The sequence below is a fragment of the Hirundo rustica genome, chromosome 4, assembly GCF_015227805.2.
Source record: "Hirundo rustica isolate bHirRus1 chromosome 4, bHirRus1.pri.v3, whole genome shotgun sequence".
NCBI lineage: Eukaryota > Metazoa > Chordata > Aves > Passeriformes > Hirundinidae > Hirundo > Hirundo rustica.
In genome coordinates this window covers 30,886,872-30,909,215 of record NC_053453.1, presented here as the reverse complement: position 1 = coordinate 30,909,215, position 22,344 = coordinate 30,886,872, and the positions used below count along the sequence as shown (strand labels likewise).

The 22,344-nt window shown below is 35.9% G+C and overlaps 1 protein-coding gene across 1 annotated transcript in view; it reads right to left on the bottom strand.

Annotated features, from left to right (window-relative positions):
- ARID2 (AT-rich interaction domain 2) overlaps positions 1–22,344 on the bottom strand; it is a 94,835-nt gene that overhangs the window by 20,212 nt on the left and 52,279 nt on the right. Inside the window, exons 5-16 of the mRNA XM_040062224.1 lie at positions 19,663–19,796; positions 18,715–18,933; positions 15,537–15,604; positions 10,693–10,759; positions 10,358–10,608; positions 9,151–9,247; positions 8,864–9,073; positions 8,346–8,513; positions 7,252–7,327; positions 4,969–5,103; positions 4,308–4,507; positions 1,103–3,951 (exon numbers count right to left, since the gene is read on the bottom strand). Of these exons, the coding sequence (XP_039918158.1) occupies positions 1,103–3,951; positions 4,308–4,507; positions 4,969–5,103; positions 7,252–7,327; positions 8,346–8,513; positions 8,864–9,073; positions 9,151–9,247; positions 10,358–10,608; positions 10,693–10,759; positions 15,537–15,604; positions 18,715–18,933; positions 19,663–19,796 (4,474 nt within the window). The remainder of the gene's footprint in view (positions 1–1,102; positions 3,952–4,307; positions 4,508–4,968; positions 5,104–7,251; positions 7,328–8,345; positions 8,514–8,863; positions 9,074–9,150; positions 9,248–10,357; positions 10,609–10,692; positions 10,760–15,536; positions 15,605–18,714; positions 18,934–19,662; positions 19,797–22,344) is intronic.

Genomic DNA, 22,344 nt, shown 5'->3' with positions numbered 1-22,344 from the left:
TTTGACAACTATAAAAGTCGAAAGAGTTTTCAAGAGCAACCTAACTTGACACAAAAAATGAAGCAGCACTAGCCAGCACTTGTCACCTTTTGGGTTCTAGGTATGTACAAGCACATCATGACTCTGCCTTCTACTTTGTCAAAGGCAAACAAATGCCCAACAACAACAACAACAACAAAAGAAGTAAGACTGTTACTCCAAGGTCAAAATGTACTAACATACACTCAGGACTTCGTTTCCTCTCTCAAGTGTGTCCGAACTCTTAACTGCCGGACCTACCATTCTATTCCCTTTGTCAGGAGTTGAGCAAAGGGAGAAGTAATTTTCTGTCTATGTACAAAACTAAAATAAATTCTAGGGAACAGAATAACCTCTAACATGACTATTTTATTAATTAATACTCCTGATGTCCATACCTCATTTCTAGTAAAAACTTAGGAGTAACCATTCAAAAAGTCCAACAAATTCAATCAAGGGACAAAAAAGCCCGACAAACTCTCACCAAAGCTTGGCAAACATAGGAAAAAAAACCAAAACAATGCTTGTTTTATTGATAAACATTGTAAATATTTTGTAATGAATAATTGTAAATTTTTCAACAAATTAAAAAAAAAATACTTTCTTCTAACTGTAGAGAACCCCCAAAGCAATACCTTAAAGACCAACTTTAAAACTAAGAACCTCAACTCATTTTAGCCATCCAGATGTAGCCATGGTTTTTTCTTAAAAAACATATTCACCCCTCCACAGTGATCGAGAATAAAATGCAGAACAACACTGACATCTTTTACAAGACCATCCAGCAAATCATTGTTGTTGTCAGAACAGTTAATCCTTAAAGGAAAAAAATAGTGAGCAGAAATTCTTTTCTCACTGCGTATTATCAAGCTACAAATTCTGAATTCCACTATTGTCACTGATATTGAAGAAGTATGCAAACTGTTAAAACTTTAGTCTGTGGAAGAACAGAAAGTATCATTTCCCGAATATCTGAAATACTATGCAAGAGATAGCGACCGAGCTCACATTTTCAGCCATGTTATTTCACAGTATTAATCAGAATCACAGTCAGAATAAATGAAAAAAGAACACTGCAACATACCTGTGTGACCATGCTTTGTATATACGTGGTTGGATGCTGCTGCTTTTGTTGAACAGCACTTTCTATTGCTACTTTCGCTACAGTGCTTGGATCCGCTCCAGCTGGCACAGCAACCATAGTTGCACTGCAACCAGCATTGTTGGGGTCACTGATTGTAACAATTCTAACTCCTACTTTATTTGGAATTCCTGGAACAGTTTCCCTGTCATTATCCTCTGCTGGCCTCTTTGCAGTTTTGCATTCTGCTGTGCCATTAGTAGACCGAACTTCGGAGGACAGGGTAGACTGGGACACTCTAGGTCCTGAGTGTGGAACTGCTATGATTTGATGCCCCTGTATAACAGAGGCTGTAGATTGTGGTGAGACAACTACACTTGGGCGTTGCTGAGGCACATCTGAATTCAAACTTGAAGCTAGAGGTCCATTAGGTAAATCAGTGTTGGTACCACTAAGTTGCTGGGTTAACAGTTTCGCAGCCTCCTGTGTACCGCTTACAACAGGTGAACTACTCAAAGTTAATACAGGCCCATTAGAAATTCTTTCCCCTTGATCACCTTTGGCAGTATCTTGCTGTGTGGCATCCAAATTCCCTTGTTGTTCCACTGAAGATATCTCACCATTTCCTACATGATTGGAAGTTTTGTGATTTGGAATGTTTTTGCTCAAATGAGAACAATCTCCTTTATCAAAATCACAGATTCCATTAACTAGGGGCTTCTTCAAATCACTTTTAATTTCCTGTGTGTCCGTTTGTTCAAAGTTCTGCTTTCCAGGAGCTCCGTTCTCACCCATTTCTAATGATGGCCCATTACTGACTTGTGAGCACTGATTGGCCTCATTCTGTGTTTTCCCTGAGTTAGAAGGAGGTAGACTGGAGTCACTATACTTTCTCCCATTTAAAAGACTTCCCACCTGCATTTCACTTTCTTTTGCATCCCCATTGCTGGTGTTTGCAGCTCCTCTTCGGCAGGAAGGATTCTCCATAACTTCAATTTTACGTTCATGAATGTGTAAACCTGTTGCTTCCTTTGCTTCTTCCTCCTTTTGGCAAATTATTTTATCACCTTTGAATGGGGGAGCAGCAGTACACGGTGATTGTCCAGCTGAAGGTGCTTGAGTAGCTGGAAGAGTTTGCACCTGTAGCCCAACTCCTGTCTGTGCTCCACTCACTGAAATTCCTGCTGGAGCAATGATCTGAGTTGCATTTCCCTGACTCACAGTTGCAGTAGCAAAACTCGTATTTGGCACAACTGTTATCGTAACCTGGTTGCCAGTAGTCCCTTGGAAAATAGTTGCTGGGCTGTTTGAGATCAACTGGCCTGGCAATATCTGTAAATTAGAGATGGGTACTGTTTGCACTGCCCCTTGGGGCGGGATTGCACCCGGGACCAGCTGAACATTTTGCTGTCCAACTAACAGCTGCTGAGCTGGAGACTGTCCTTGAACTCCAAAACCTGGTGTCTGGTTATTGGCCATCTGATAAACCACCTGAGGGCTAGGAGCTCTTGCATTGTTAGGTGGAGGAATCTGTGGAGCTGGGAGAATGAGCTTTCCCCCTGGAGTTGAGGGGCCTCTTTTTGGAAGAAGCAGTTGTTTTATCAGGCTAGACTCACCAGAGCTGGGCTGACCAACTCCTGTATTAGCTTGTTGGGACTGAACTTGCATTTGCATCGGTTGTTGTACCTGTACCTGCTGCTGCGATGATGCTGGTGAATGTTGCTGCTGCTGCTGCTGCTGCTGCTGCTGCCTCTTTACAGAAAGCATCTGACTAACAGTAGGAGGGGGTCCTTGTGACTGAGGAGTGGTAGATGAAGATGACATAACTGTAGGGACTTGATTATTTGTAACTGGACCTGGGGATGGTGAAGATGATGGAGTAATGCTCGGCTGCCCAGCCAACTGGACAGTCTGGCCAGGAGGAATAGAAGCCGGGTTAGCAAGGACAATTTGATGAATGGCTGGTGCATACGTCTGACCTTGTTGAGCTGGCTGACTTACTATCACTACACTTTGCTGGGATGGTGGTGGAGGCTGCTGCTGTGGCTGCTGCCCCACAGCAGGTGGACCTTGCTGAGATGGCAGAGGCTTCGGTGCAATATTCTGAAACCCTACTCTAGATGTTGGTGGGTTCTGAACACCTGCAATTGTAACCACCTGCCCAGCTGCTACTTGGAAATTTTGAACTGTGGTGGCAGAAACAATGTTAGATGCAGAGGTTGTGACATACTGCTGTGGTGCTATGATGACTGTATCTTGTTGCTGGTTACCCGCAGAGGACTGCTGAGATGATGTCTGTCCAGGTTGTGATGATGTGCTGATTAGCTGTTGACCCTGTGAAACTGCTGAACTGCATGCTGGTAGGTTTTGTACTCTGCCAAATATATGACCCTGAGGTACAGCTTGCTGAATTACCGTAACAGGAGTGCCTGAAGGTATCTGTCCTGGTACCACTGCGTGCAGTGGGGACTGTTGTTGAATTACAGGTTGGTGGTGAAGCATCTGAGAACTCACAACTGTAACAGACGGCTGCTGGCCTGTGCTGCTGTGATTTTGATTAGAAGCTCCTCCCACTGCAATAGGAACAGGAACTGCAGACTGAGGAACAGAGCTCTGTATTACTGCGGCCTTCACTACTTCACAGGATATTGGACCTTTATTCTGTATAACAGTCATTGGAGCATTTTGTTGCGTATGAATAGAAGGATTTTGTGGAATTCTAGAAACAGTCTGTGCCACAGTGTGAACACCTTGAATTGGAAAAGACATCTGCGTTGCTGTCAAAGTTGAAGACTGGTTAATAGGGGTCCTCTGATAGTGATTTCCTACACCTGGTAGCCCATGTGCGATTCCTGTTGAAATAAACACAGTAAAAGTTTGGAAGCAGAGATTATTTCAAATACATTAACTAATGAATTTTTAAAAATCCAATTCTATATGAAGCAGTTTCTATTCTCAGCTCTGCAGAGTCTGATTTAATGACGCAGCAACAATGGCTTGTCTGCTGACTGGACAGCTTATAGGTTACATGTCAAAGACTAGAACGGCATGCAAGGAAATACTGCAATACTATTCCAAACATTATTGAATAAACTCAAAACATGTGGCCTCAACTTCTAACACTTTCAAGCTATGTCCAGAAACTCCTGGCTTTTATTATGGTTTCAGGATCAATGCAAAATACTTTATACATAATTAATTTAAAAACCTGCTGGCAAAGGAGACGAAGACACATCAGGAATTGAATCAACCCGGACAACTGGGGTAGACGAAGTTGGTGGCTGCTGATAGTACATCTGAATGGGAAGTGGTATAGCTCTCCTTTTCACTCCTACCACATGTATATGTGCTTGACCATTGTTACTTGGATCTTCTACTCTCTTCACTGTATGATTTGGAAAGACAGTTCTGCCAAACACAACATAAATCCATGTTAATAAACACAATAAATCAACTCTCTTAGAATGTTCTTATTTTACCTAACTGCTCTTGTGCACCGAGTAATAGAAGGAATGCCTGCATCTTTACAACGCAACAGGATTTCCCAATAGCATGCAAGTGTTCATCTTTGAGGACTAGCAGGTCCCCCAGATACCTAAGACGTCACAGAACCTAAGTAAAAATTACAAAATCTTAAAAAACTACTCAAGAAAGAATTAGAAATACTAGAGGCAGAGAAGGAACCCATTCAAAGGTCTTGAAATAGAATGAAATAAAATTAAACAAACTCTAAACATTTGTTTCAATTAAAATTCCCAAACTGGATGTCTTTCAACTCAGTAGATCTTTTTTCAAAGAAATCCAAAGCTACCAGTTAGTTTTGAGAACATACAATTGCTTCTTTATTGCTGCATAAATTCTTGTCTTACCGCAGGCATTTATAAAATCCAGTTGATGTTAGGATTCCACCTCGAGCTAATTTACTACAAGTAGAGAGGTATTCAGAGTACATTTCTGCTCGAGAGACTGAGCAATCTAGGTTCACTTCAAAATGGGCATTCAACCTGAGGATGAAAAAATAAACTATGAAGCAAAATAGAAAGAGAGCACTTTTAAAGGGGTTGTTAAAATGCTTCAATCTGTATCACACAGACTTTTGAGATCTGCCAACAACATAGAAAATAGCATTTAACGTTTTGTCAGACATCTGTTCTACCCTTTCTCCGTCTCACTGCTTATGAATCAACACACTGGACCCCTAAGACTTGTGGTCAGTTTTACATGCAATATCTTATTTACATACTTATATACATATTATTTATTATCTGTGGAAAATTGTCTCTACCTATGCCTTTTTTATTGTATATTCTGCAAAAACAAATGAGAATGCATGGTTTGTTGGCATCTCCTCCTCGAAGCTCTCTCTTATTTCTTAATGACTCTCACAAAAGAAATCTAACTAATTCTTCATCACAAATTTTTACCGTAAGTCAGTATTTGTACATTGAAGATTCACTCAGCAGTAAAAAGTATTTATATCTCCTACAGACTCCCCACCAGTTCACAGACCATCTAACCTCTAAACTCACAGGAAGCTATGAGAAAGGAAACATCTTCAATCAGTTTAATTTTATTTCTCTTAGATCCACTACTCCAGCCCAGAGACATAGGAATTGTTCATCCCCAGCAGCAAATGGAGGCAAGTAACAACTCTCATTCAGCGCTCAAATATTGGCATGAGAATAAAAGAAATAATCTGTTTGTCAACATTTATTACATGGTGCTAACACTCTGGAAAACTACACTGCATTCTCCTTTGTAGAGACCTACACTCCAAATGATGAAAAGACTATAATCACATTCTTTAAATTGTGTTCTCTCAAAGAGTAAGTACCATTTCTCTTGCAGCTGTTAGAATTTTATTATTACAAAAACTGAGATTACATTATATTTACAGAAAGTTTAGATATTAATTAAATTTGGCATATTGGACAAGTGACTGTCCAGCTGGATACATCATATTAGGCTGACACACTAACACTGGTACCAGCAAACTGGAGATGTTCAGGACTTGAAATTGTGAAAGGGGATCTGTTATCAGTACTTTACTGTCACTGCACTTACACCTCCTACTGATTCTAAGCTGGCTAGTAATACATCCAGGAAGGTCAGCTTAAATACCTTGTCTTTTTTATGCTGTCAAGAGACAGTAGCTAAATTGTACTGCTATGATTTACTCATTTTCCCATTTCTCTAAGCAACGACTAAAGCATACCATGAAAATGTACATTAATCTAAGTTTGCTAATGTGATTTTGTAGAGAGGGTCCAGCTCCAAGTACCCCTGTTGAAATGCCTAAATGTGAAATTTCTCAATCTTTCAGCAGTTAATTATTATGGTTAATAATACTTTGCAGTCTGCAGAGACAAGCATGAAAACATCAGCTGACCACAAAAATCCACAATATTTCCCCCTATACAACCAAAGATCTGCTGGAAGTATGACTTCATGATAACATAAAACACTAAGCAGTGTAAATTCCGCCCTGTCTGGAAGGTGTTTGTCTCCTCAGTATGACAAGAGGTGAATGTAAGAGTGGTGAAGAACCAGAGGTGAAAGGGCGCACCAGGAACCAATTAATGCAAATACTTAGAATGGGAGTTGATTTACAAAAGACAAATAGTTCAGAAAGATCACCTGCAGTGACATGAGACAGGAGAGACAGTTTCTCTCTAAATATCTGACAATAATGTTAGTTGAAAGCAAGATAATTTGGATGGAAAAGACTTCGATTTTCTTCAATTTGAGGTTCACAATGATCATGTAAGAGTTTTGCAGGCCTTAGCTTCATAACTTGATAATTACTTTTATATTGATTCAGTAATACAGTACCAGATGAAAATACCTGTGAAACAGGTAACGCTGCTTGACAATTTAAAAAAATAAATCAAGATCAGAGTTAAAAATCAAATCAAATTCTGTCCTAAGAGACAAAACAACTAATTTCATGGATCAACAGGTGAAAACTCAATATTCTGGTTGAATTTTTGCTCTCATACTTCCTCAAAGCAATGACAGAGTGGATTTGGTTTACATTTTTCAGAAATATTAGTCTAACAGTAAAGAGAATCAAACTAGAAAATTCTGTGACACGTGAATTCAGTATTTTTCTTTGTTTTTCTTCTTCAATTATGCATTTGAATAGAACTTACCATTGACATGCAAATTTCTCACTGTCTATTTCTACTATTCCTGGAGGTGGAGCAACATGTGGTGCAGTCCTAGAGGCTGTAGAGAATGTGGGGAAGAAAAAAAAAAAACAAAACTTGCATTGAAATGTTTTTTGTCCTCCTGAATGAAGCACTTCATGACATCCACTGGTAGTTTCTCCTATGTTTGTGTATCCAGCTAAGGCAAGTCACAAAGGTGCCCACAGCAGACTACAGATCTGCACCACAGTTTACTGAAGTGAAGCAGGGCTTGCCAGAGTCACCGCTAAAGCGTAGTCACGAGGTGTGCACCCAGTGAACAGCTGCTTCCAGCTTCATGATCATGATCTCAGTACTTTACAGTACTGAGCATGATTTTAATACTTCACCAAAACAGGCACAAATACACAGCAATTATTTTTCCAATTCTTAAGTGGATACAAATATAATGCGAAGGATTTTGTGGCAATGTCACACGAGTTCATCCTATTCACTTTTGTTCACCCCCTTGGTTACATTCTCTCCCAGTCATTTTTGTTGTGGTATCTACACCCATTCCAGCAACAGCACACCTAGACATGCAAACCAATGTCTGTTGCAATGGTTCACTCTCAGTACCTTCCTAAAAATAGTTATAATTTGGTTCACATAACAAGAAACTGTTTAGAACCCTCAAGAATGAGTCCATCTCATCTCTGCAATTCCAGCAAATACCGCCAAATAATACCCAATGTAAAACACAATATGAAATAGACCTCTAATTCTCTGAAAATCGTGGGAACAATCTAGAATGGGTACCTTTTCTTTCCAATGAACAGGTTAAAATAAGCAATGCATGTATCTTTCAGAGAATTTTCAGATTAGCAACTGAAAAACATTAAAATTCTTTCAAAGCTCATTTCACAACAGTTTTGGCTAACACAGCTTTGGCTAACACAGAGTATTTGCTTTGTGAGCGAGTGTTTGAAAAAGATACATATGTTATGCATAATGTTACACTTATTTATGTAAACTAATCAGAAATCTAGAGAAGATAAAAATCATTGATCATATGGGAAATTTTATACAATAGCACGTTCTCTTGCAGTGATACTCACCTGGGACACCTGCTGCATGGGCCTGTGAAGAACCATGATCCATTACCTGTGGTCTGACATCAAGTATTCCTTGCTGGCTAACACACTGATGTTCAATGAGCTTTACAGCAGTAAGAGCATCAGGTCCAAACATCTGGATGTCCATAGAAACCAGACATACTAATGTATCTAAAGTATTAAATGTAAAACCAACAATGACATTAGGACAAGACGAATGCTGTTAGAATATACAGATTTGCTTTAAAATTGCCATGTGTTGAAAGGAAACAAGTCTTTGCATGCCTCTGTAGGTTCGTGTTTTTTAAACACACTTCGTGGCGTTGAAGAAAAACACTTCAGAATTTTTAGCATCATCAATTCCTTGAGGACACAATGAATAAATTTAGTAAATTCCATCCCCATGCTGTGTGCTCACACACACACAGGCAAGCCACATTTTTAAGACTATGTCATGGTCAGTGGTTAAGTCTTTTTTCTTACATAAGCAAGAGCAGTAATAGATTTTGCTTCTCCCTTACCTATGCTCTTCTCTACTTTAGCAATCTTTGAGCAGGCCACTTCTCCCATTTCTGTGAGCATGTACAGCACCTCAAGTGCAGAGATTACAAGCAGCACATCTGGTAGTGTGAGATGACATATGATCTCTTTATAGGATTCTTGATCCACATATTCACAAATTAAGACACCATTATCTTCAGCCTTACAAAGATTTGCCAAGATTTCCATGCCTGAGGAACAAATACGAAATAGTTTTAAACAGCAATAATAAAAATTCTGATACAAGAAGAATAGCTAGAGATCTTACCTCTCATTTTTAAAAATCTATCCCTTGACATGAGGCATTTTGTAACAGTGTGGAACATTAGATGAGTAGTTTTGAAATCAACAGGATCCAAAAGAAGCTAATGAGAAAGGAAAAAAAAAAAGTTATTAACACTATCCACATAGTGCTACTGGCTCAAATACTTAAATTTGCTTATCAAAATATAAGATTCAGAAGCGTTTAAGTGCAGTACACATCAATGACACTCCTGTTCATAAAAACTGAACCCTGTGAGCTTTTGATTGCACCCAGCATTTTGAGCCCCCTCCTCCTCTTCTGCTCTGAAGCAGCAATCTCATCTACCCTTTCCAGTGCTCAGAATAAGGAAAATAACTTTATTCTCAGGCAGTCAACAGGATACACAAACGGTTTCTAATATCCAACAAAGACCAGAACTTGAGTAAGAGTAAGTACTCCTTCCAAAATGCTATCCCAGTCATTCATCTTGTTTCTACTTCTGCTTCTCAATTAAGAGATCTCAGACATGAGTAACATTCTTTCTCATTCAAAAGGAGATGAGTACATGGTAAATTAAAAACATCTTTTCTTTCAATATTTAGCAGCGGACCAATACTTCCAGTCTTATTCTCTGGTAGTACTCATTTTACTCAAATTTACATGCTATGTTTTAAAATATAAGGACTATCTGAATATACTACCTATAAAATCCATGTAATTTCATACTGAAACAGTGTATTTTACAACATTCAAACATCAAAAAAAAAAGCTTCAGATGATTCTGACAGCACACGCAGGGGCATATGAGTATTTTACACGCACTACAGTACAAAAGACATAAAATCCTCTACAACCCTCTTTCTTAAACATACTATTTTGAAGTTATGACTTAAAGGTTATAATTAGAAAGTGAAGAAGCTAGCATACAGACTGCAGAACCTAACAAATTCCTTTTTTCCCTCTGCGAAACTAAATTGAAAATTATACACTATGAATATCTTCTATCTCCCTACATCATCAGTCTTCTTCATGTGATTCTATTTTAGCAAACTAACATATACAGTCGTATTTTAATTTTGGCTCTGAACACTTGTTTTCAAATTGCTAATTACAAATTCAGAGAATAATTTATTTCCTTCTCCATACAATGAGAGAGGAAAAAAAATAATTTCATTAACACTACTGCTTTTATCAATTTATATGTGAATTGTTCTGTTTGAAAGCACTTTACCTCTGCTGCAATATTTCCCAGCGTGTCAAGCCCCAACTGCCGTAGAGAAATAAAGTGACTGTGAGCAGAGAGTAGCAGGAACCGAAGACAAGTACGATTAGCTGCCAGAAGTTTAACATTTCCCTCTTCAAAAGAAAGATTTCGTAAAATCACTGCTATCTGAAGTACCCGCTGCCCTTCAATATCATTAATGCCCAATTTGCGAGGTGGATGAAATAAGGATTCCCAAATCCATTCTTCTGATGGAATATCTATGAAGTAAACAAATAAATTTTAATCCTTCTTTTGCTTGATTTACTAACATGCATGTATTAAGATTAGTCAAGATGTCTCACCTTGAGATTTGCTTCTGTCAGAAATTAGATCACGAACTTCAATATCCTCAACAATATCCTTCCAAAACTGAAGAAAGAATTAAAAATACTTAATTTCTAGGGGCTATTTCTTTAATTATTAATTACTTTTATTTCTATTATGTTAAAATATTGAAATGATATTAAAATAATTGTTCTTTAAAGATTCCCTAGTACCTTGATTAATCTGATAGCAACCAGAAGTGATGACATGCAAGATGTTGAGTACTTTACGTTAAGAAACGCTTCCCTTCAAGCACCAGAAGTATGTGGTCACGATCAACTAACGCTACCACAGAAGTGCTTTGCTGAAGCACACACTGAAACTATGGAGAGGTTTTCTATACACCATTAGAAATTCAGCAATTACAAATAGAAAAAAAGTACAGCTCATCTTCCTTCATCTCCTAGAAACAAGGCAGAATAAGGTGACTCCTCCCAGTCTCAGTAGATCCTAAACTCCTGCCAGAAGCAGCTATTTGGAAAGACTTTTTAAAGCTGCTGCTGTGCTTCCTACTTCATCATAACACAACAAAAAGAGAGAAACAACCACCACCATCACAAAAGACCTTTATAAATATAACCAGTGCAGAATGCTTCAGCAGACTGGAATTCAAATTACTTTATAAATTTATGGCCTGGTCTGTAAATGGTTGTTTTGTTAATAGTCCCGTTGAAATTCAAGAATTAATCAAGGAACTAAGGTTTGCAAGCTAATAAAAATACATATTGTGATGCACAATAATATAAAAATATATGATACACGCATTCTAATGTGTATATCCGAACAAAGTTATAAACCTTAATTTGACTAATAAAAATTTGCACATTTCTTTGATTCACTAATGAAATACTGCTCCTCTTTTGACTATAATCACAGAATAAAACCACCAATAAATCTGGATAAAAAGGAAAGGATGGGAAGTACAACCAGCTGAACAGCAGGAGAAATTTTGCTATGCAAATGTAATTACTAAATTACAACATTCATACCAAGCTTGACACTACTATTTTCTTGACAAATACAATACTACAGATTTTCTAAATTGGAAGGAAAAGAATTTTATTTTCGCTGCAATGTTGCTAAGTGGCATCCAAGTACTGTTTAGCAAAAAGGATTTACTCGCACAGAAAGGATTATTACCTCATTTTAGCAAAGACAAGAACAGCTAGAAAAAAGTCTTAACTTCTTACTGTTTGTGAAAAATAGATTTTTCTAATTAATACTGAAGCTATCACCAAGAGCCACAGAAGGTGAAGGCATGCAGGCAAAATTCTGTTACAAGGGAACAGGTGAAACATAGTGATTTTTTTCCCTACCCCCAAAGGAACAGCAAAAGCAGAAAAAAATGATGAGGTTTCTGGGCATTCATTTGAAAAACACATAGCACAACGGCAACAAAAAAATCAGTTCAGCATCACAAGCAGATATTTATTCCCTACTATGAAGAATAGCTGCAATCTAATACTACATATTAACAGAAATAAACAAGACAGGGTGCAAAAGTAAAGGTCTTTATCACTAGTTGTTCCTATACATATATTTAAATCATGGGAGTGCTAGTAGAAACATAAAGCTAAAACCTGGAAGCAACTAAATAGTGCTTAACTACATGACATCCAGATCCTAAGAAATAATGGACAAAGGTAAAGAACTTGATTCGTATTCACAGTCTGATCACTGTCAGAAGCCAAGTTCCTTTGGAAAAAAATGCAAAGGTTTATACAGAATTCACTGCAAATCAGATCAAGCAAATGACTGTCCGTAACATCAACGGACATCTGAGTTCAAAAAACATTACATAGCAATGGTATGACTACTTATTGTCCAAGAAAAATACAAGAGCAACTAAAGTCAAGTCATCTTGACAGATCATTGTGAGAGACAAGAAAAGTGATGTTTGAAAAGTATTTCAAGTATTTAAGAGCGTAAGGATCTCTCTCTGCACACTATCTGGGAAAGATTCAGAGGATAAATGGACAGTAAATGAAAAAAATTTAAATTTATACAAAGAAGGAGGATTTGGGCAACAAAATAAAAAAAAAACCACAAAATAAAGAAGAAAATCAGAGAAGTAAGTAAGGCACAAGAACAGCATATACGCGGATTTTGGAACTCTACAGCTAGAGGAGGCCTCAAGAAGCCCAAGAACATGAAATGCAAATCATCTGACAGAAATAAACAGAGATGAGCAGTGCATGAAGAAATGTAATAAAATTTTTCATATACCACACATCAGACACTGAGCAGCTGCTGGAGACACGAAAGAAATACCTGGAAAAACAGCTAAATCTATTTGGTTATAAACATACTATGCGTCATATAAACAAGTCACTTTCGAAAGCGAACTATACTCACAAGTGAACCTTGGTAACATGAGGATATTCAAAGCTAAGTGAAACAGTCAAAAATGGGCAAGTTTCCAAAGCAGAGGAGAAAACACCTGAGCAGGATGCCATCAGAGCTTGGGGCAGGGGACAACAAAACAAACAGGGAGAGATACAAGATGACTGGCTAAATGCCAGTTGCTCCCAGCCTTATGTAAGGACACGCAGTCATTACAACTAACTATACATTTAAACTCATTGGCAGCACCAGGAAAAATCAAGAGGGAAGAATGAGACAAATTAACATAGGTGTAAGAAATAACAGCAGGTTCAACTTATATAATACTCCAATTTGGACAATTAATGAAACACATTCACTGACTAGTAAAAACATTTGATTCAGTTTAGAAGTAAGTTCTGTAAAAAGTGAGAAAACGTGTCCTGCTGCAGGTAAGATAATGAAAAATATACATTTTTCAAACAGTTTTATATAATGCAGCAAGGACTGGGTGGAAGGGAAAGAAAAAAGAAAAGAAAGATAATTGATTCTCTTTAAGTTTAGTATAGAGAAGCACATTGTTTTTCATCTTCACCTTCAACTGACACCGCAGTGATACTTGGATGGCACAACAAGCATCAAAATGAACAAACAAACAAACAAAAGATTAAAAACATATATATATGAATGGTGAAAGTAATAACTTACTTAATAGCCGTTCTTTTTTCTTAAAACTGCAAAAGCACATTTCAAAAAATCCAAAAACAAACACCAAAACCAGACACACAACCTCTATGCTGATAACCAAGTATCTCTCTCCTACACAGGAGGGAGTTTTGACACAGCCACAGCTCAAATACAAAATAAATTACTTCCAGTACTAAGGTCAAACAAATGCTTGCAGTGAGATGCTCTGAAAAAATCTGATTTCTTGGCATTACAGATAATTTTACATCTGACGTAAAGTTTTTCACATGGTTTCCGAGTATTTCTGACATGCTGTCAGCAGTATTTCACTACAGAGTGGTACTATATATGTTGTAATGCCCAAAAATAGATCTTGGAGAGCATCCAAGATTTTACTAGTAAACCTTACTGCAGTTACAGTGGTTCTACTTAAAACTTTGTTAAAACATTTGTAAGAACCACCTGTCCTTATAACAATTACTTAAATTTATATAATTAATGAATATGCAATAAATTAGAATACTGTTAGTTGTTTACAGATCTAGACATGGTGCTTGTTGCTGCTCCGTATCAGCAACAGTCTGTGACAACTTAGGGTGAAATCAAGACAGAAGTTCTAAGTGCTTCAAAAACAAACAAAAACAAACCAACCAACCCACAACCTACAGTACATCTGGACAGATTTTTTTCAGCAGAAAAGGGGAATTTTGAAGATTATGAAATATTTTTACACTCAAGTTTGGAACATTTGTATCACATTTTCAAGTCCATATACTCACAAATATCAGAGCTTAGCTTTTTTGGGTTTAAGTTTACTTTGGAAATTTTGATTATGGAATCTATACACTGGTATTTCAACAATTCTTATCAATTAACTAAAATTACTATGGTCCAGCTTGTTCCCAAACTGAGTTACATAAAAATAAAACAAAAAATAAATGAAGAAAGCTCCCAACACTCCCAGCAAGTATTGTTTTGTAATACCAGTAAGATATTTCAGTATATGAAATGATTATCGAATTTAGCAGGAATCTGGCTTTATAAGGAACTCAGAAGATTATCTCTTCACATTTTTATTTAATAAAAAGCACAAGGTATCCAAATTTTTAATCTAGCTTTCTTCTGTTTTGGCAACCTAAATCGTCACCTGTAATTCAATTCAAAGAAACTACATGTCATAGTAAATATGTTGGAATATCAAATCTCTTTCAGCTACAATTCATACTCTTATTCACCTAAAAAAGTTCATCCAGAATAAATAACCATTTGTACAAAGAAACTTTAGTTCTATTTTTACTTCATTTCACTGCTTGTACAGTAGCTCATGCCCTCTAGTGGAAAGATTAAAAAAGTCTTGTGCAAAAATAGCTTAACTGAAACAAACCTGCAACACTGCTCAACTAATAAAGTATTTCTCTTTTGCTTCTTACACTATCATTCTAATGTTTACAATTCAGAATGTTTCCTTACTGATTATCGCAGTTTAAAACAATACCCAAAGCACTGCTGCCTCCTGGCAAATATGTTACCCAATATTCCTTTCCTTCACACATAATAGCTTCCTTATAAGAAGAAACAGGGAAACCTTTCTTCATTTGCTTATACCTACTTTTTTCTTAACACACTTCTTCCTACTTATCCAAACATTTTAAGACAACTGTGACATAGTGTCCTATTATATTTAATTCAAAGGAATGAAGCTGAGAGTAATTTTAAGGACATGTGCTAGTGTATCTCAGAATTTTCAATCTTTTTAAAGGATTTGATACCCACCATATGCAGTACAGAATTGTTTTAGTAATTTTTGATTTACCTTAACAAAATCTCTATCAGTTTTCTCCTTCCATTCTTCTCCAAATACAGCAGAAAATGATCCTAAAGCTTTAAGCACAAAAAGCATAATTTAGTAAAATAAAAAAATAATATTTTTATTAATCCATAAACAAAATAAAGAATCAAGAACGCTATAGACTCTTCCAGTGTTTCCTTTTGATCTTAAAAAACACTGCATATACCAGCTGAAATGTCTGTTGTCATTAATTAACAGCTACTGCAGCTTTACAGTTTAAACTGAGAGTAAGGAGTTTGCAAGGAAAGGTTTAGTTTGTGAACACTGTAAAAAAAACCACAGGAGACACTTTTCCACAGCTCTTATCCAAGAGCCAAGATGACTGCTCTATTTTCACCCTCACATCAGGAACTGTTTTCCATGTGCACTGTGTAAACACAAACACTATGTAGTAATTAAACAAATTCCCACTTATGTTTTCTAAAAACTTAACAATAGTAAGATTTTGACAGCATTCAACTGAAACTCAGTATTTAACCAAGACCAGTAATGGATGTTCTTGGCTGTTTGATGGTTTGATGGAGGCACTAACAGCTTTTGTAATTGTCACTCCTTGAAAGCAGCAAAGACTCAGTCAATCTGATTCAATGATGAGTCAATCCAAAAATAAACTCTGTCTTGCAATAGTTCTGTAATGAACGAATAACACTTTTAAGTTAAACATTTTGGTTCATCATGTTTTCTTATTTTGTAAAAAATGCTACAAATCTCAATTCCAAGACCACATCAGCTTTCAATTCACAGAATCCAAACCAAGGCCTTATGCAGCTCTCCAAGCAGAATACACTATATAACCCCCAAATTCTGGGGCTGCCCCATGACCTGCAATCCAACTGTCGTCTTGAAGTTTAGGAGGGGACAGGAGGGAAGCTGATGACGTATTTTACCTAAAAACACTACATTATAAATAGTATCAATTATAAAACCTTAATTATAGACAATAAAAATCTAAAACCTGTATTAAAGGAAGTTAATCAGCTACTTTTTATTGCCACCTCAAATTATTGCAATCCTATTTTCATAATGCCTGAATGTAACAATTAGAGAATTCATTTAATCATGAAATCTGGCAGATCTACCTTTATTATTCATACTGTAAAACCACGTAAGTATTCCAAATTGAAGTTTCATGCTTCAAAAATAAGTAAACATACTCCTGCTGTTTCTTTTCCCCATTTGCCCCAATTAGTCCTTGTAATGCTGCTAGGATATTTCCTGGATTTATCCAGAAGAAGACATAATCATGTAATTTAAAAAAAAAAAAAAAAAAAGAAAAAAAAAAGAAAAAAGTTTTCCCCAGGGAATGAAAAGAATGAGTTCATTATATGCTCATCATTCCTCTCAGCTTTACCCCAAATATATTTCAAAAAACACTAATACAGACAAGCTATGGAATAAACCTGTTCTTCAAGTTAAGAACTACAGAAAATGCTGTCTACCCCTACAACATCCGAAAAAATCCTTAAATAGAAATATAAAACTCAATTAAATTATTTGCAAATTCCTAAATCAATAGAAGCTTCACCAAAAGAACAGGGGATTGATGGTAACTTCAAAAATCCAGACAGCAAGTATTCTGGAATCATATGGAAGAGTAAGTTTGCCTTTAGCATCCTTTCAAGTATTTTCCTTTGGAAGTCCTTGTGACTGGACTTGATGGAAACACTAAATGACCAAGGTCTAACTGTATCTGAAGGACATTGAAAAATGTACAAATTGGAAGAGAAGAGAGAAGCTGGAGGACACTAATGCAATACTGGGGGGAGAAGGGGGGAGCTACAAATCATTATGTAAAAATGGCAATGATTAAAAAAACAACTAAACCATATACAATGGCTAACACTGCTTATGCCCCAGAGTTTTAAAACAGAATCTTTGACATAACATACTATGTTTATGCTTACACATGCCAAGTAGAGTTATACCCAAACAGATATCATTGTCTATAATTATCAGACAATTATGCTTGGCTGAAAAGGCTCATTTGAGCAATTTTTCATGGAGGCAATTTCTGAATTTCAGTATAAAAAAGGCAACTAATAACCAACCAACAAAACTCCACAAAACCAAAAAAACCAACAAAACAAACAAACAAATGAAAAAAACCACAAACCCCCCCACCAAAACAAACACAAAAACACCCCACAAAACCAAAACAACAACAAACCCCAAAAAACAAAACAAAGAAACAAAAAAACAAAAAAAAACCCACCAAAAAACCAAACCACAACAACAAAACAAAAAACAAACAAAAAACCCACAAAAATAAACAAACAAAAAACCCCCACCCCAGAACAAAAAAAAAAACAAACAAACAAACAAAAAACCCAAACACACAACAAAACAAAACAACCCCAAAACAAAAAAAAACCAACCAACTAAAAAAACCCAGCAGATATACCTGGTAAATACTTCTTCCTCACCACCCCAAGATATAAGCTATGATGTTATGGTTTTACAGGGGTTTAGGTTAACTTATGTTTTGCTTCTCTCTGACAGGAAGCCATTAACAAGGAATAATAAGGCATGGAGGCATTTTTTTCACACTAAAAAATCCAAAGAATTTATTTCACATACTTTAGTATTTTGATGGAATCAACTCTCTTTTGAAATTTATGTGCTAACACATTAAGTAATTCTGACAATCAGATTAAGACTCTTCTCCCTTGAGTCTTATAATCTGAATTTCACTACAGTTTAATTTGCAGTGAAGTATCAGGACAAAAAAATGTTAGCAAGTCATTGTTTTCAGACTACCTTTTCTTTATTTTTAAATCCGCAATTGCCATTAAAAAAGAATTATGAAAAGTCAGCATGGTCCTACAAATTCAAAAGGAAACAGTAACACACTACAATCAGATGAAAATGCAATTCTCTAAATTTAGCCTCCTGAACAACTGACCTTTTATCAAAAAAGTAATTCTTATATTCCACTACCCCATTAAATAAATTTTTAAATTTCCTAACTTAAAAGGTATTTGTAACATCTGATAAAACCTGTATTTGTGGACAAGGTAAAGAGAAAAACTAGATATATTACCATGAAGTAAGCTATTAGCACTTTAATTATCGTGAGCTGTGAAAGATGCTACAACAGGTATGGACAAAATTTTCTGTTGCAAAAATGTTGTTATATACTTACTGTCATCAAACACCCCCGCATTTGCAAGCAGTAAAGTGATGATTTTAGGGTCCTTTTCAAGCTGCATAACATGCTTGCTTTCATTTGAAAGAAGAGTACACACATTAATTGCAAAGTCCACTTCATTTGGGAGTCCAGATAATAGTGAAAGCACCAACTTATTATAGTCATTTGGTGAGTTTAAGTCCATAGACAGCCCATAGCTTTGACGAAGATAATCTAAATAAAAACAAAAAAAACCGCAACATTTTCACAGCTACACTCATTAATCTTAAAACAATACATTAAGCAGTATTACTGTAAGTAAGAATTTTGAAAAAGTTTGTTTGTAATTTACTGCAGTTCTTTAACAAGTTTTTACCATACTCAATGTATTTTTTTCTGACCAAAATGTGGAACCCATTCCACTCTGCTGTGTAACTTTCCAGTTACATATCAGTTCCCTTACCACCTCCAGAACGCAACACTGCAGCACATTCTCCCAAAGAAAAGCTTACAAAATACAAGCTTTAATTAAAGCAGAATGGAATTGTAATACAATTTGAAGTCAATTTCTACACAACAAATTACACGTCCATTCCACCAGCTTCTGATTTAAAGCTTAACTAATTGTAGGCTCAATTCAGGTATTTGACTCAGTAGAGAAACGAGAGATTGAAAGAAACACACCACAAATTTCAAGGCAATCTTTTTCAAGACAAGTAACTATGCAGCTCTACTAATTAGCAAGGATAATATTTGAAAGAACAAATAGCTTATGGATTTTAATATTTGTTTAGTTGTGGTTCACAGTGGAAAGGTTTTTGAGTGTATTAAACTAATCATTTGAATGTCTTACAGATTTGATGCTTTAAATATTCAAATTTATCTAGGCACTATTTCTGAAGCCTGTCAAAATAAAAACACACACACACAAAGAAAATAGCACTTTTACCCTCAAGAATTTACCTGACACGCTGTGTTGCTGGTAGTTATAGGAAGTTGGAATTGCACCAATAGGAAGTTGTGGTTTTGGATTGCCTGGTTGTACCTCATCATCCTCCTCCCCAAAATGATGGACTTTTTCATACTTTTCTAGATAACTGAAATAAAATAATTTAAAAAGTGGGTTTAGTACAGCTAAATCTTTCATTCCAAAAGCAGAACTGCGAAAAGGAAGCACTCTGGAGAAACACGGAGATTTACTGGAACCAATAATCAAAGTGCTAAAAAACAAAACCTGAGTCAGACTAGTCAGACTGACAACAGGTGACAGAGAAAATGTATATATGTGTAATTACTGCTTTAGATACCAAGTTTTTCACATTTTTTTCAACGATTCTTAGATAAACTGCAATAAATTGCACACCTTTGTGACTAAGCCTGTTTTTCCAAAATCAGCTTTTGCTACCCAAAATAACCCTGCAGGTGAAAGCAAAATAAAAACTACTCTGTGCACATTACCAATACATATACCAAGCTCAAGACCAGAAAAATATTTATTTCTTTTTGCTTGTTTAAAGAGAAATTGTACATTGGATACCAAGGGCAGCAATTCAGGATCAGAACTTGAGAGCCATAGCTGCAGCTAATAACTACTGGAAATCCCTTTGAACCCCTTAAGAAAAAAAAAGCTGATATACTGTACAAAGAATGAACTTGAAGCACAGAAGTTATGTGTACAAAGATTAAACAGCCAAGCAGCTTGGTAAATTAATTCTCAATGACAGTTAATTTGACATTAAAAATGTTACTTTCAGAACTTTCTACACTCCAATATATAAAGTAAACTTAAAATACCCACTGTAGCCTTAACTTGAAGTGATATGTAGTTGAAAAGACTTAATGAAATTAAGTCAAGATCGAATCTGCATAAAATTACATATTTTAACTGTGCTGAAAAATTACAAAACCAAGTAAATGAAATCATAATAAAAATACTGTGAAATCAGAAAGTAATTTAAAACATTTATATTTCTTTGTATATGCTAAAATATTTGCTATATGAGTGAGCTTTTGTATAATTTTTGTCAGTAGACACTGAAGTAATTCACTCATGGTAAATCAGAAAGATTTCAAGAAAACAGTATTCCCACTGACCTCTGAGGAATATTTCACATTCATTAAATTAGTAATTATGTTATGAAGTGAGGTATCAATGACATAACCACACTTTTAATGTGCTAGCAAACATTTTTTCTTAAGAAAGCAGCGCATTTCAGAAGAAAGGAAAGATATCAGAGCTAATAAGGCAAATCATGCTGTACTGTATCACATGCGAATACCATTCATGTCTGACTAGAGGTCAGGACATTCCAAGTACTACAGATGTTATTGTTAATGAATGACTGCCATAGCCCCCTCCCTATTACATAAACTCTTGAGTGAGTTAAGGAGTCAGCAAAAATCTTCCCTGCACAATTTGCTTTTAGGGATTTTAAAAGACTAAAAATGACACTTAACTATGGTTGCTTCTATCTTTAAACTTAAATCCTCATTTATGTGAGTTAAGTTACAACTGAGTATCTGCAAAGAAACTAAACCTTCTAAAATTGTTTTTAACTCTTTTAAAGTCATAGCTCAACACCCCCCCTAAAATATGAATACTAAGTTTTCTCTTCCCCTACATTTCCTTATCCTTTTATCCCACTTCTTTCCTTTAGCTTACATCATATATCCAGATGAACCAGATCTGTAATCCAATAAATTTTAATTAACAGAGCCTGTGCATTTATGGTCAAGACCAAAAGGAGCAGTTCAAAGACAGTCTGACCATCTCTTTTTCTGTCCAATCACTCACTCTTCAGAGAGCTCATTCAGAAAAATAGGAGGATTCTACATTGGCTTTCCAGTCATTTTTCAAACTGAGTAGGGGTCAGATGAATATTAGACGTGGTGCAGAGGAAAATAGCAGGTGCACATATCCAAGGATGCCACATGTACCTTTTCTACACTGCTGTAGCTTGCCAAATGAATGCTAGGGCTAGAGCTAATTTCCTTGTATTTGTTGGTCTGAGTCAAAGCTTGGGCTTAAAACAGCTTCATTATTGAAATAAAATTTTGCAAAAACATTTTAAAAGATGAAGTAAAAATCCCTATACAGAAACACATTGGGTACTCAAAACACAATCTCCAAATTATTCTGGACTTGTCCATTCTACCAAGGCTAAATAACTACTTAAGCATTAAAAAAAAAAAAAAAAAAAAAAAAGCTGTATATATCATAAAATAATTCACATTGTTCATTAGTGTTATATGGAACATATATACTTAACCTTATGCTTTTTATTAAAGCCATGTTCCAGCCAAGCTGAAAAATATGAATCTCCTAGATGTTCTCCTCTGTTAATATCTACTTTATTAAAATGTGTTTAAACAGTTCCACAGAAATTTTAGATTCAAAGTTCAAGAATCTCCTTTCTTCCCTCTTTGAAAAAAATTTGGGTATATATTAAAATATCTTTGCAAACTAAAGTGGTCATCATTTGTTCAGTGTTGACAACTGTCACAAAGTTCCCACAAATGTCCTATTAAGCATTTCACAGGAAACCAGGATTCAAATTACCTTAAAGTGATGATCTAATTTTTCCCTATGTCAATGCAAGGATCAACTTCACTTTACTAAATTCTCAGCTCTTTATGTTGTTATGC